The 13,602-nt window shown below is 47.8% G+C and overlaps 2 protein-coding genes across 6 annotated transcripts in view; one reads left to right on the top strand and one right to left on the bottom strand.

Annotated features, from left to right (window-relative positions):
• Positions 1–1,202: 1,202 nt before the first annotated feature.
• Uqcc6 (ubiquinol-cytochrome c reductase complex assembly factor 6) lies at positions 1,203–4,300 on the bottom strand. Its single transcript, XM_006979865.4, has 3 exons — positions 4,171–4,300; positions 3,808–3,924; positions 1,203–1,455 (listed from the first exon to the last, which is right to left on the bottom strand). Exons 2-3 carry the CDS (start codon positions 3,913–3,915, stop codon positions 1,360–1,362), a joined length of 204 nt encoding a protein of 67 aa, XP_006979927.1. The 5' UTR covers positions 3,916–3,924; positions 4,171–4,300; the 3' UTR covers positions 1,203–1,359.
• The window catches only part of Tdg (thymine DNA glycosylase), a 26,890-nt gene continuing 15,835 nt past the window's right edge, over positions 2,548–13,602 (top strand). For 2 of the 5 annotated variants that reach the window (XM_076554562.1, XM_076554560.1), the window contains exon 1: positions 11,123–11,264. In XM_076554562.1, the coding sequence (XP_076410677.1) occupies positions 11,242–11,264 (23 nt within the window). In that variant the 5' untranslated portion in view covers positions 11,123–11,241. Of the gene's footprint in view, positions 2,583–10,929; positions 11,265–13,602 lie in introns of those variants that run through there. The other 3 variants (XM_076554561.1, XM_076554563.1, XM_076554559.1) reach the window with 3 other exon arrangements.

Below are 13,602 nucleotides of genomic sequence, written 5' to 3'. Positions count from 1 at the left end.
CACAACCAAAAATAAACTCATGTTCCAGGCTATCAGACACCTGCCCTCCATGGGCAATGCACACATGTCCACATATTCATACAACTTGTGTAAATTAACCTAAAGGGCTGGAGAGAGAGTCAACAGTTAAGAGTACCCAAGGGACCCAGGTTCAGTCCTCAGTACCCAAATGACCTCTCCTGGCTTCTGAGGGAACTAGGCATGCACACAGCACACAAAAACGCAATCAGTGCATTCATACATAAAAGTCTAAAACACAGGACCATTGTATAAATTACTTTTTATTCTACATTTACAGATTGGGCAAAATCTTGAAACAAGTTCACTTCCTGCAGCTGATGTAGGAAACTGGGTGGCAAGAGATGTGCTGTCACAGTTCTGAGGGACCAAAGTGGGGTCCAGGGTGAGCAGGGCCTTGTTCTGTGACTGCGGAATCCTTTCCTAAAGTACTTGTGTTCTTGGCTTGCGGTCCCGACACTCCAGTCCCAGCCTTTCCATACAATGCCCTCCCTGCCTTCCTTCTCATGGCATTAAGGCTGGTCCCGTGCATCAGGTCCACCCTGTGGCCCGTCCTACAGTCACAGACACTGAGGGTTGAGGTCAACATTTTTTAGGGATGAATTTCAACTCAGCATACTCATTTAAGTTTTTATGCCATTTTTTAACATATATGAAGAAATGCCCGTTTTAATTTGCTTTCTCGAATTTGGGGGATGAAAGCACCTTGACAAGCTAAGTCGTTAATGCTGCAATTCCATTAGGCACACAATTCCAAAGAACTTCCAACTTTAAATATTTTATACAGTTTAGTGCAAATATTACTTCTCAATGTTTAGACTCTAAGCATTATCACTGACTTATTGTATGTAATTTATAACGACATTATAATCAAGTTTTCAGAGAAATAATCATAATGGCAGGAGACATTGCAAATACTCAGTCTCATGTGATACTGAAGAGAAACATCTTCCCAGTCAAATCAAGAAGCTGAAACTTAGGCAGCGCTTAAGAGGCACTGGACCAAGTGTGTGGTCATTTATATCTGTGACTCCACCATTTGGGAGTCGGAGACAGGACTGTCTTGAGTTTGAGGTCAGCCTGGGCTACACAGCAAGAGCCTGTTAGAGAGGCCAGCCTGATCTCCACAGTGAGCTCCAGGTGAGCCAAGGATGCATAGTGAGACTTTAAAAAATTCTGACGAATCATAATACAAGTTCAACTTTATCAGTTCCTACCAATCAGCATTTGTCTTTGGATTTTGATTAGACGTTTTAAGAAGTCGTTTTACCCAATATATGTAAAAATATATATGTAAAATATTATTCACAGAATTCTTGGCAGAGCTGTATTTTGAAGTTTCTATTGCTGTGAAACTTGAGGTTTGTGGTGTCTCTCTTTTAGTCCCAAAAGCTCTGTTTTGAGTTCTCCAGGCTTTGGTGGAATTTCAGGTATTGTCTACAAAAACAAAAACAAGTCAAAAAACAGTTGCTACCACATCTGAGACAACAGGTCAATGAGATCTAAAAAGCTTGAGAAAGAACAAAAAGCCTTGTGCATGCTACTCAACACCATCACCATTATGAGGACCCCTGGTTGATTTAAATTTCTTGCTGTCTGTATATTCACGATTAAATCATCTAGATGTCTTAAGTCCACAGGGATAAATCCAATTGACTCACAATTTCAATGAGAATTTCAACACTTGGAAATGGATTCCTGCACTGTTTGCTGGCTCTCTACCACGCACCAGGCCCAGAAGATAACTAATGGTGGTTATTGTATTCAAAAGATATGAAGTGACTATCACGTGACATGCATAAAGCAATGAGCAAACATCCACAATTCTGCCTTTGAGGGAGGCAGAAAAAAATGCATGGGATGTGCAGCATGTGTATGGCTGAGTTTGATTCCCAGACCACACACACAATACACACACACACACACACACACACACACACACACACACAAAAAAAAATACAATGGTTTTCAGTACAGTATCATCAAAACTATGAGTCTATCACAATAAAATTTTAGAATCTTTCACTGCTCCCAAATAAACTCCTATCTTGTTCCCATATGATTCTCCCCGCCCCCCTTTGGTCCACAGATATTTGCCCATCATGTATCATGTAGTCTTTTGTGACTCGATCATTTCACTTAGCAGGTTTTCATGGATCACTGAATGTTATTCCCCTAGATAGATGGCACTATGTTTTATACAGGTATTCATCAGATATCTGCATTGTTCCCACCTATGAACATGTACAAGGTCAAACAAATTAGTATGATGACGTATGTCTTGGTGTTTGGGTAGGAACCTAGAATGGGAATTGCTGGAACATAACACTGTTTGAGGAACTTCCAGACTGGGTCTCAACACAACTGCACAGTTTTATAGTCCCCCTGGTAGTGCCTGAGGGTCCCAACTTCTCCCTGTCCTTGACAACTGTTTTATTATGGCATCGGTGGTTCTGATTGCATTTCTCTGGTGGCTAATGATAATGAGCATCTTTTCACAGGCTTCCTGGCTGAGATGACTTCTGACCACAGGTATGAAGGAAGATGAAGAAGCCATGCTGCAGGTATCTAGGAGTGTTTCGGGCTCATGGGATCTCAAGGGCAGAGCACTGGGGCATGACTGTGCCTTCCTGTTCAAGGAAAAGCATTGTTACATCTGATACAATGTGCAAGAGGTTAGACGGCTAGTTGGTGGGCAGTGGAGGGGACAGAAATGCTCCACTGGCCGTCAATTTGGGGAAAGTTTTGAGAAGAACGTGCCTGAGTCAAGGGTAAAAAAGACGTGATGGAAGCTGTTGAGAAGAGACCAGGAAAAGCAAGAGTGGAAGGCAGAAGACGGTCAGGAAGCCACTGTCTTAAGTGAGGAAGGAGCTAACTGATGGTGGCCTGAACAGGGTGGGCACAACAGTTGGCTGGAGAACTGGGCAGGATGTGGATATGTCTTCCAGATTCACCCAATGGGATCTGTTGAGGCGTGCAGTGAGAGGAATAGGTTGACTCCGGGACTTCAGTCTAAATAACTAAAAGAACACAGCTGTCGCTTCTGCTGTCCCTCATGAGGCATGCTGGACAACTGAAACAAAGCATCCTTAACAGTTCTAAGTCGGCATTGAGTGCCAACCCCGGGCAGCCACCATGGTTGGCTCTTCTGTGCTCTTCCCCTAAACCTTTTAGTTATTGTAACAGTGGTGGCTGGAATAATTCCAAAAGACTAGGTAGGCACAGGACATAAATTCCTTACATACTAGGAGCACACCCAGCATCCGACAGCAGGCAGCCACCTTGGCTCATAAATCTATCAGTAAAGATGCCTGCCGCCAATGCTACCACCCAGCCAGACTGAGGTGGCCCAGGACCGTCGGTACGCCCATTTTTGAGACTGTATTTTTGTGTTGTTTTCTCCCAAAGTACAGGTGGCTGCTGGTAACGGGCCTTGTACATCTCCAATAGCAATGAGATGAATCAAGTCAACCGCACAGGATCAAATTCTAGGCATTGTTTCCTTGGTATGGAGCTGCTGGTAACTATTCCTGCAGAAGACAGCCACAAAGCTGCATTTCCGTGGAGAGCTCTTGCCCCTTTCTGTCTCCACTAAGTTTCTTGGTACTTCACTGTGTGTCCCCCGCCCCTCCGACAGGGTTTCTCTGTGTACCCCCTGCTGTCCTGGAACTCACTCTGTAGACCAGGCTGGCTCACACTGTAACTCTAAATGTCAGGAGGGACTGAGCAAACGGACAGACAGAATGCTGGGGTGCAGCTGCAGGAGGGCGCGCGCCCCGCAGCACTCACCAGGTCAGGCTGGTAGTACCAGTGCACCACCTGGGCCCCGGCGCACATGGCCAGGAGGCTGGAGGACAGCATTTTCAAGTAGGCGGACCAGGGCACGCCCCCGGGCATGGTGGAGAGCTGGCGGGGAAGGAGAGGGCACGGCGTTAGAGGAGGGTGGCTTGTAGACGGCCCGACAGCTCAGGGTGCAACGCCGCCCTCGGGCACACGCGCAACTTCCTCCTCCGCGGTGCCCAGCGAGCGGCGCGGCCAGCGACGACCGGGCAGGTGGGAGGTGGGCCCGGTGGTTCCTCGCCCCTTCAGCCTCTCGGGGAGCAGCTGCAGCCCCTCGCTCCCGCCCCCGACCCCGCGAGCGGAAGACGGTACCGGGGAGGGCACGAGCACAGGACGAGCCGGAGCGGACCGCCAGGGGGCAGGACCCAAGGTGCAGGGGGCCGGCGCCGCGCCGGAGCGGAAAGCCAGGGCAACGCGCGCGCAGGCGCATTCGTGTGTTCCTGGCGGAAGTGAGGTGTTAGGTTATTTTTTTTTTTCCGCTTTTGCTCTGTCCTGACCGTTTCCACTCACTCCTTAGCCAGCCTGCGCCTGGTCGCTGTCCCCATCCTGCCGTTTGCCGTCCCTGGCCACTGTGATGTTTACGGAATCGTTTTTCCTTTCACACAAAGGAAAGGGCACGACCACCACCACCCCCCCGGGGTTAGGAGGAGGCGGGGTTTGGCAGCTGAACTCTTAGGTGCCCCTTCCTGAGGTCACGCTCTAGGACAGTTTCGCAACTTGTGGGTCGAGACCCCTTCGGGCCCACCTTAGGGTGCCGTATCTGACCTTCTGCATATCAGATGCTCACATTACAGTTCATAACTGTAGCAAAATTACAGATCCGAAGTAGCAGTGAACTTTGGGGGTGGAGGGTTTCGAGACCACTGTTAGCATCTCGGGCATCTGCACTGGCCTGGCCAGCGGCTGCAGCCCGCCCAGCCACAACACAGTATGAGGAATTATGTTAAAGGGTCACAGCATCAGGAAGTCTGAGGACCACTGCTCTAGAAAGAGGCTCAGAGGTTTATTCTCCAGGATCCAGAGGGTCTTTGGTGCTCTGCAGAGAGCCACGTCCAAGCACCTTGCCTCTGAAACACGGTGTTACCGAAAAGAGACAGCCAATCTAAATCTGTGAGTGCTTTTAAAGATCGTGCTTTAATTGTGGGTTCATCTTTTGTTAAGCACACTTCAAGAATTAATTCTCAAGTATTAAGGTAGCATTGTATAACATCAAGCTTGAGAACATTTTTACAACTTTGGGCCTGAAAATGGCTGAACGGGTGAGGAGGTTTGTTGCTAAACCTGACCCAGTTTTGCTCCCAGGGCCCTACAGGGTAGAAGCAGAGAGCCAACTTTATGAATTGTTCTCTACACACACACACACACACACACACACACACACACGCACGCACGCACGCACGCACGCACGCACGCTTTTCACGCACGCTTTTCGTGGTAGTTTTAAGGCCCTGTACTGAATCAGGACACCCCAAGATCAAGTTCTCAGCACCACGAAGGTTTCTTTGACCCGGAGGGACAGAAGGCTGAGAATAAGAAACAAAGACAGGAGACAGACAATGAGGAAGAAAGCGGAAATGAACGGGGGAGATGGCAGAGGGATATTTGTGGGGGAGGGAGGACAACACGGACTGGCTGACTACAAAGAGCTGCCTCTCGATAGGCAAATGGAAGTTTATAAAGGTAAAAGGGGAAACCCAGTGGTAGGATGAGTGGGTTTGTTTTGATTGGGCATGTTAATTAGGTGAGCCAAAAGGGGGTTTGATTGCTGGACATCAATACTTTGGCAGCTGGACTTTGGTGGTAGCCTCGGGAGAAGGAAGTGGCCAAATAAGGGAGTAGACCTTGGTGGCTAGCTTTAGGAATGTAATCTATGGGTTTTTAGGAAGGCAGAGGGGATGGGGGAAGGGCAGGGTCTGCAAGAGCCATGTTTGCTTGTGCTCAGGTTGGCTAGTCCCTTCAGTAGAAAAAAAAATGTTTTTAGTTTTAACTTCATGGTAGTATATTTGACACAATAATCTCACAAAGTATGCACAATTTTATGTGTTTTGTCATGTGTACATTCCTAAAATCATTCCCACAACTGAAGTAATCAACATTATGCCCAAGTTGTTTTGTGTGTGTTCATGTGTGTGCACATGTGCAATTTAGAGGTCAGAGGATGACTTCAGGGGCATCACACCTCAGGCACTGTCCATTCCTCACCTTTTCCTTTCCTTTCTTATCTAGACTGGGTCTCTCATTGACCTGGAGTTCCCAAAGGAGGATGGGATAGCTGGGCAGTAAACCCAAGAGATCTGCCTGTCTCGGCTTCCCTAGAGCTGGGCTTATAGCCGAGACTAATCCGTGACCTCCAGGTTCCATTCTCAAAAACAAATAGGTAAAGTAAGTGTGCAGTTTTGAATAGGAGTGGCCCCCAAAGACTCCTGTGATTGAATGCTTGGCCATAGGGAGTGTCACCATTAGGAGATGTGGCCTTGTTGGAAGACGTGTGTCTCTGGGCGTGGGTTTTGAAGTTTCATTCTATTCCTGTTGCCTGCCTATCCAGATGTAGAACTCTCAGCTACCTCTCCAGCACCAGGACTGCCTGTGTGCCACCAAGCTTCCCGCCAAGATGATAATGGATTAAACCTCTAAACTGTAAACCAGCTCCAATTGAATGTTTCCTTATAGGAGTTGCCGTGGTCATGGTGTCTCTTCACAGTAATAAAATCCTAACTAAGACAATGTAAATAAAAATAAGACACAGAGCAACTGAGAAGTTACTTGATGTCAGCCTCTTGACTTCCACACACATCCACATGGAGACATGCACACCCAAACAAACACATGCATACAACACACAAGCAAAATGCATCATAATAGCTCAAGCTGGCCTTGAACTTACAGTGATCTCCTGCCTCATCCTCTCAACTGCTAAGATTATAAGCATGTGCCACCATCCCCTGCTCTGGATCATAGACTTTCATTTGCTTATGTTTCCTTCCCATATTTTTTTTAGATTTATTTAATTTTATGCATATGAGTGTTTTGCCTGCACATATATATGTGCACCCTGTGCATGCTTGTGCAGAGGTCAGAAAAGGGTGTTGAACTCTGGAACTGGAGTTACTGGTGACTGGGAACCATCTGTATGCTGGGAACCAAATCCTAATCCTCTGCAAGAACAACATGTGCTTTTTTTTTTTTTTTTTTGGTTTTTCGAGACAGGGTTTCTCTGTGTAGCTTTGCACCTCTCCTGGAGCTCACTTGGTAGCCCAGGCTGGCCTCGAACTCTCAGAGATCCGCCTGGCTCTGCCTCCCGAGTGCTGGGATTAAAGGCGTGCGCCACCACCGCCCGGCATTTTTTTTTTCAACATGTGCTTTTTAAAAAATAACATTTATTTTTATTTTATGTGCATTGGTGTATTGTCTGCATGTATGTTTGTGTGAGGGTGTTGGATCTTAGAGTTACAGACAGTTGTAAGCTGTCATGTGGGTGCTGGGAATTGAACCTGGGTCCTCTAGAAGAGCAGTCAGTGCTCTTAACCACTGAGCCATCTCTCTAGCTCCCAACATGTGCGTTTAACTGCTAAACAAATCCTCCAGCTCAATCTACCCATTTGTTTATCAGAATGTTTCTTTAAAAGTGTGGAATTGTTCTTTATTTTGTATACAAGCCTTTTATGACATACACTCTGCAAATATCCTCTTCCAATCTATGTGTTGGGGAATAGTATTTTAAGGTGTGTTACTTTTGTTTATGTTGTATTTGTTTAACTCTGTGAAGCTGTGTTACTGTGTCTGTCTAAAACACCTAATGGTCTAATAACTGAATGGCCAGTAGCAGGGCAGGAGAAAAGATAGGTGGGGCTGTCAGGCAGAGATAATTAATAGAAGGAGAAATCTGGAGGAGAGAAGGAAGGATTCAGAGAAGGAGGAAGACCCAGGGGGCCAGCCACCCAGCTACACAGCAAGCCATGGAGTAAGAAATAATGAAAGGTATACAGAAACAAAGAAAGGTAAAAACATAAAGGCAAAAGCTAGACAGGATAATTTAAGTAATGCTGGCAAGAAACAAGCCAAGCTAAGGTCGAACATTTACAATTAAGACTAAGCCTCTGTGTGTGATTTATTTGGGAGCTGGGTGGTGGGCCCCCCAAAAGAGCAAAGGCCAACCAACATCTGTTTTGTCCTTTCCTTAATAAGCATAATGAGAAGTTTTTAATTTTAAATAAATTCCAAATTTTATTAAACTCCCCACCCCCTTTTGAGACAAGGTCCCTCTATGCAATCCTGCCTATGTAGAAACAGAAATTCGATATGCAGACCCGGCTGGCCTCAAAGTTACAGAGATCCCCTGCCTCTGCCTCCCTAGTACTGAGATTAAAAGTGTGTGCCACCACTGCCCACACTTTTTGAAAACTGATTTTTTTTATTTTTAATTATAAGCATATAAGGTATGTGCATGCGAGCACAGTTGACTGTGGGATCCAGAAGTTTGGAGCTAGAGGTGGTTGTTGTCAGGGTCCTGGGAAAGTCCCACAAAAGACCACCATCCACATATGCAAATCAACAAGAGCATTTATTATTCCAGCATGCTGGGGCCATCCATCCCACACAAAGACAGGATGGTGAAGACCCTGAAAGAGACATGTGAGCTCCTTTTAAGCATAGTCAAGAGGAGGTCCTAAGGCAGTTAGGTCACTTTAGACATGATTGGCTCAAGCAGGTGGCAATCATATCAGTATGTTCTAATTGGCCAGGGCTAGTTAAAGGCTGGTCAGGGTACAGTTTTCCATTTTGAGGCAGGCTGGAAAAGTCCTTGAGCTGCTGTGGGGGCTGGCTGGCCTAGCACTTGCTGACTGTGGGGCTGGCTCAGTGGCCCAGGTTTGGTGGGTCCTATCTCCCTTGTCCCTGTTGTGTGGGGCACCAGTGATTAATTGCCCTTTGTTTGTGGATCTTCATCAGAAACTGCCTGCTCCGTTCCATAAAGCAGGGAACGCGGCCTGATCTCTGAGAGAAGACCCAGCAGCCTGTTATGGCGTCTGCTCAGTCCTCTCAGTTGTGAGCTGCTAAACTTCCTTATAGTCCTCGACAAGAGCCCTGCTCACTCTTAAAAAGCTGAACCATTTTGTAACAGGGCCCCAGACCTTAGTAGGCCCCCAGACCTTAGCACAGCTGACTCCATGATGGATGTACCATTCAGGCTGTAAAACTCAGCACGTGGACAGCACCACCTGCCAAAACTAAAACAAAGACCTAATCTATCAAAGTCCAGAGTTTAGGGGGGCAAAAAATCTCAAAATGTACTAACTTGCTTTTTGGCTTCTGTAGTTCTGCTTCTGGCTAACTGTTCTTGTTAACTGAGCTATGTCAACCTAGAACAAGGTTTTTGTGCTTAAAAGCTCACACTGAGGAAGTCTCGGGGCTACACTAGGATTCTGAACACCCAGTGCAGTCGTTAGCCTGCTAATAAAGACTTTCTATTGGCTTGAACCCGTGTCCAAGCAGTGAATACCCCACAACAAATTCTCCAGCCCCAAAGGCCTTTCTGTTCTAAGCACGGATTTTATTATTTATATGCATTTTACCTTGCGTGTGCCTATGTTCTGACTTCAGGTTTGTTTGTGCACTACTTTTGTGCTTAGTGTCCCTGGAAGTTAGAAAAGTGTCAAATTCCCCTGGACCTGGAGCAGGAGACACTTGTGAGTCACCAGATGGGCACTGGGAACAGAAACCAGTACATTTGAAGAGCAGCTAGTACTCTTAAGTGCTGAGTTTTTTCTCCAGGTGCCAACAGGCTTTTCTTTTCTATCTCTCTCTCTCTTTTTTAAATTTTGTGTTCTTTTTTTTTTTTTTGGTTTTTTTTTGGTTTTTTTTTGTTGTTGTTGTTGTTTTTATTATGTTTTTGGAAACAGGGTTTTCTCTGTGTAGCCCTGGCTGTTCTGGAACTCACTTTGTAGACCAGGCTGACCTCGAACTCACAGAGATCTGCCTGCTTCTGCTTCCTGCTGAGCGCTGAGATTAAAGGTGTGTGCTACCACTGCCCATTGGCATGTCTTTAAAATACCCTAGAATGAATGAATGAAAGAATGAATGAAAGACTCATGGAGCACAAAGCCATGGCGGTCTCTGAGCTCACGTATCACAGCAGTGAGAAATCGTAAGTTGAACCTCTGTTGTGACTCAAACTAGGCAAGTCTAATTCACAGCCACGTCTTTCATCATGTAACCTGAAGAGTGTGGCAAGCCTATCTATCACTAGAAGAGTTTTCTAACGGAGTCTCGCATAAACACCCGTGACAGACGTCAAGAAACAGAAACCCACTCTGAGGACCACCAAAAGCCAAGTGAGGCGGCACATGCCTGTAATCCCAGTCAGTACTCAAGAGACTGAAGCAGGAGGGTTGCCTTAAATTGAGGCCAGCATGGACTACAGCCGCCAAGTTCTAAGCCAGTCAGGGACAGAATGAGTGTCTCAAAAACCAAAAGAACCACTGAGAAGTAAAAGTGGGATTGGTGTGTAAGATTGAGGGAGACCGCGACGCACTAGCCTCATGGACTTAAAAGGTGAGTGTGCGTCCATCTACAAAGAGCCTCTTTACAGATTAATAAACTGAGCCCCGAACGGCAGTGGCCCCCAACTTTTAGGTTTTCCAATTCCAAACGGAAATTCCCTAGTCCCCATCCCAGAAACTGACAATAAAGACAGTTTTCTTGTTGTTTTGGTTAAGATACAGTTTTAATGTATTTAACATGATATTATTATTATTATTATTACTATTATTATATTAATTCTGGTTTTTCGAGACAGGGTTTCTGTGCGTAGCCCCGGCTGTCCAGAAACTCGCTCTGTAGATCAGGCCGGCATCGAACTCAGACCCTCCTGCTTTTGCACTTTTCCACGAAAGTGCGTGCGCCACCACGCGGGGCCCACGACAGGCAGAGTTTCTGATGGGCACAAAACCCGGGGTGGAGAGACACACACTCGCCACCCGACACAACCGTCCACCCGCAGCATCGCCCCCCAAAGGCCGCCGCCTAGCCGGAAACTGCAGGGCCCACCAAAGCTGACGTCAGCCGGGCGCTCCCCGGGCCACCTCCCGGTCGGTCCTCCACGTTTCCCGAAAGGCTTGGCGGTGGACGGGGCGCCCCGAGAGGCGGGGTGGGGTGGGGGGGACCCCATTGGCACGGCCCGCGTCACGTGACGGCGAGCCTCCCCGGAGGGGGACGGAAGTGCGCCTGGTGATGCAGCGGCGAGGGGAGGGGCCGAGGCCAGCGCCGTCCGTCCGCCCGCCGGCCGCCCCCCCGATCGTGCGGTGAGTCCGCGCGCCGAGCGGCAGAGCGGGGCCGCCCGTGGGCCCGGCAGCAGCGGCCGCCCCTGCCCCCGTCGGCGGCGCCGCCATGGACGCGGAGGGCGCGCGCAGGTAACGCGGACGCTGGCGGCCCGGGTCGGCCGGGGGGCCGCGGCCCGCACAAAGGCCGGCCTGCGCGTGCGCGCTGGGGCCCGCGCTCTCCTCCCCCTCCCCACCCCACCCCCCCACCCCCCAGCCCGCGCCCGTCCTCGGGCCCCGGTACCCGCGAGCTTTCAAAGGCGGTGTGCGCGGCCGCAGCCCCGATCGCCGGGAACTGGAAAGATGGAGCGGGTGCCCGGTGGTAGACGGACCGGGGGGCGGCGTCCTCCGCATCCTCTCGGGGAAGCTCCGCGAAGGTTCCCCGGGTGGATGCTCTGGCTGTGGGGTGTGTGCGTGTACAACGCGCAAGGAAGGCAGTCTAGAGGTTGTGCCTTTCTGTGTGTGTGTGTGTGTGTGTGTGTGTGCGTGCGTTTGCACACAGGCACACATACTCCTAACCAAGACCAAATAGTGGGGGAGGAGGGAACCTTGATGTCATACTGTTGAAGTGATGTTAAAATGAACCAGGGTTGTTATTATTTGGGAGGATGTGATTGGGGATTGAGTCCAGGGCTTCTAGTATGCGAGGTAAACACTTTACCACAGAGTCATGCCCCCAACCAAAATCTTGCTTTTTATTTTGAAACGTCTTGCTGTGTTACCTGGGCTAGCCTTGGATCACTCTGTAAGCTTAGATGGACCGTAAAGTTATGGGCCTTCTGCCCCAGCCTCCCAAATGGCTGGGATTATGGGCCTTTACTGCCGGGCCTGGTTTGAACTGGAAATTCTGGTTGGTCCTAAGTCTTTGTGCTCACTGCCTGTCATAACTAAGGCACAGTTACGTGCACACAAGTTCTGTCAGCACTTTTGTGGTGTCCCTTTGCAGTGCCCATTAGCACAGGTTGTTGCTTTGTGAGCATTCCGTGTGATATGTATTTGTTCAAGTCAGGTGACTAAAGGTATTTAGAAAATGGCAACCTGGACCCTTAAAATAGTGTAAAATAACTGAAAGGTAAAGGAGTTCCTCCTTGTTTGTAGAGAAATCCATAAAGATTTAAAACACAGCAGATCTAAATTGTTTTTAACTATATATATTGTTTTAAATCTTTGAGACAGTCTTGCTTTGTAGCCCCAGGCAGGCCTCACACTTATGTTCATCCCCCTGCCTCTGCTTTCTGAGTGCTGGGATTACAGGTGTACAATGTGGTGACTTTCCATAGACCTCTTAATCAGGTGTGTGTGTGTGTGTGTGTGTGTGTGTGACAAAGATATTTCTTAAATCTTTTGAGCGGGGAGTTAGAAAGATGACTGAGCAGTTAGGAACACTTGCTGCTCTTGCAGAGGACGAGTTTCTCCCCATCACGAGCATGGTGGCTCATAACTGCCTATAACTCCAGTTACGGGGGCACTGACTCCCCTTCTCACCTCCACAGACAGCACATAGACTCACGTAGACAAGCATAGGAAAATCTCCCGAAAATTTAAAAAAAAAAAAAAAAAGTTCGAGCAACTTGAAGCAATTTGTGTCCCTTGCCACCTTACCGTTCAATAATAGACCACTGGGTTATCCAGAACTCTGGTTCTCTAGCATTCAAGTTTCAGAAGGTCTCTCTGTACATGAACTGCTTTCTTCTGCCAAGTAACAATGTTATGTAGGCAGAGGCAGGCAGATCTGTGAGTTCGAGGCCAGCCTGGTCTACAGAGTGAGTTCCAGGACAGCCAGGGCTACGCAGAGAAACCCTGTCTTGAAAAAGAAAACAAACAACAAACAAACAAACAAAAAACCAAGAAACCAACCAAACAACAGCAACAAAAGACTGTTATGGGACTGGGGAGATGGTTCACTTGGTAAGGTGTTTGTGCAGTGCCTGTGTGAAAATCCGGGTGTGTGCCTGTTTTCCTTCCACAGGGGAGGAAGCGGTGATCTGTGGTTTGCTGGTAGGTTCGTCTGGCTGGTCTGGACGCCTCAAGTTCAGTGAGACCCTGTCTCAAAAACTAAGCTAGAAAGTCCTCGAAGGCGATACCTGATACTGACCGCTGCCTCCACATATTCCCACGTAAACAATGTTATATTCCACCTTTCTTTCGTTTGGGGTCTTAGGAAGCTAGTCACATGATGCCACATTTAATTCTCATGGCCAGGCACGATCGCACATGCTTATAATCCCAATACTTGGTAAATAGAGGCAGGAGGATCAGGAGTTCAAGTTCACCTTGAGCTATGTAGAATTGAGGCCAGCTGGGACTACACAAGACCTAATCTCAAAAAACAAAAAGCCCACACAGAAATATTTTAAATATTTACCATTTTTTCTGTAGTTTTACATAATGCCAGTTAGCTTGTAGTAGCTGCATAGTATTCTCTCACGTT

Source organism: Peromyscus maniculatus, chromosome 18 (assembly GCF_049852395.1).
Source record: "Peromyscus maniculatus bairdii isolate BWxNUB_F1_BW_parent chromosome 18, HU_Pman_BW_mat_3.1, whole genome shotgun sequence".
Taxonomy (NCBI): domain Eukaryota; kingdom Metazoa; phylum Chordata; class Mammalia; order Rodentia; family Cricetidae; genus Peromyscus; species Peromyscus maniculatus.
Note: the sequence above shows the minus strand (reverse complement) of the source record. Positions and strands in the feature narration are given on the sequence as shown.

What these genes read in the sequence shown, in the direction of transcription:
- Uqcc6 (XM_006979865.4), bottom strand. Translation starts at nt 3,915, where the DNA reads ATGCCCGGGGGCGTGCCCTGGTCCGCCTACTTGAAAATGCTGTCCTCC. An exon ending in GGTACTACCAGCCTGACCTG is followed by an intron (nt 1,456 to 3,807) that starts GTGAGTGCTGCG and finishes TTGTTTTTGTAG; the next exon opens with ACAATACCTGAAATTCCACC.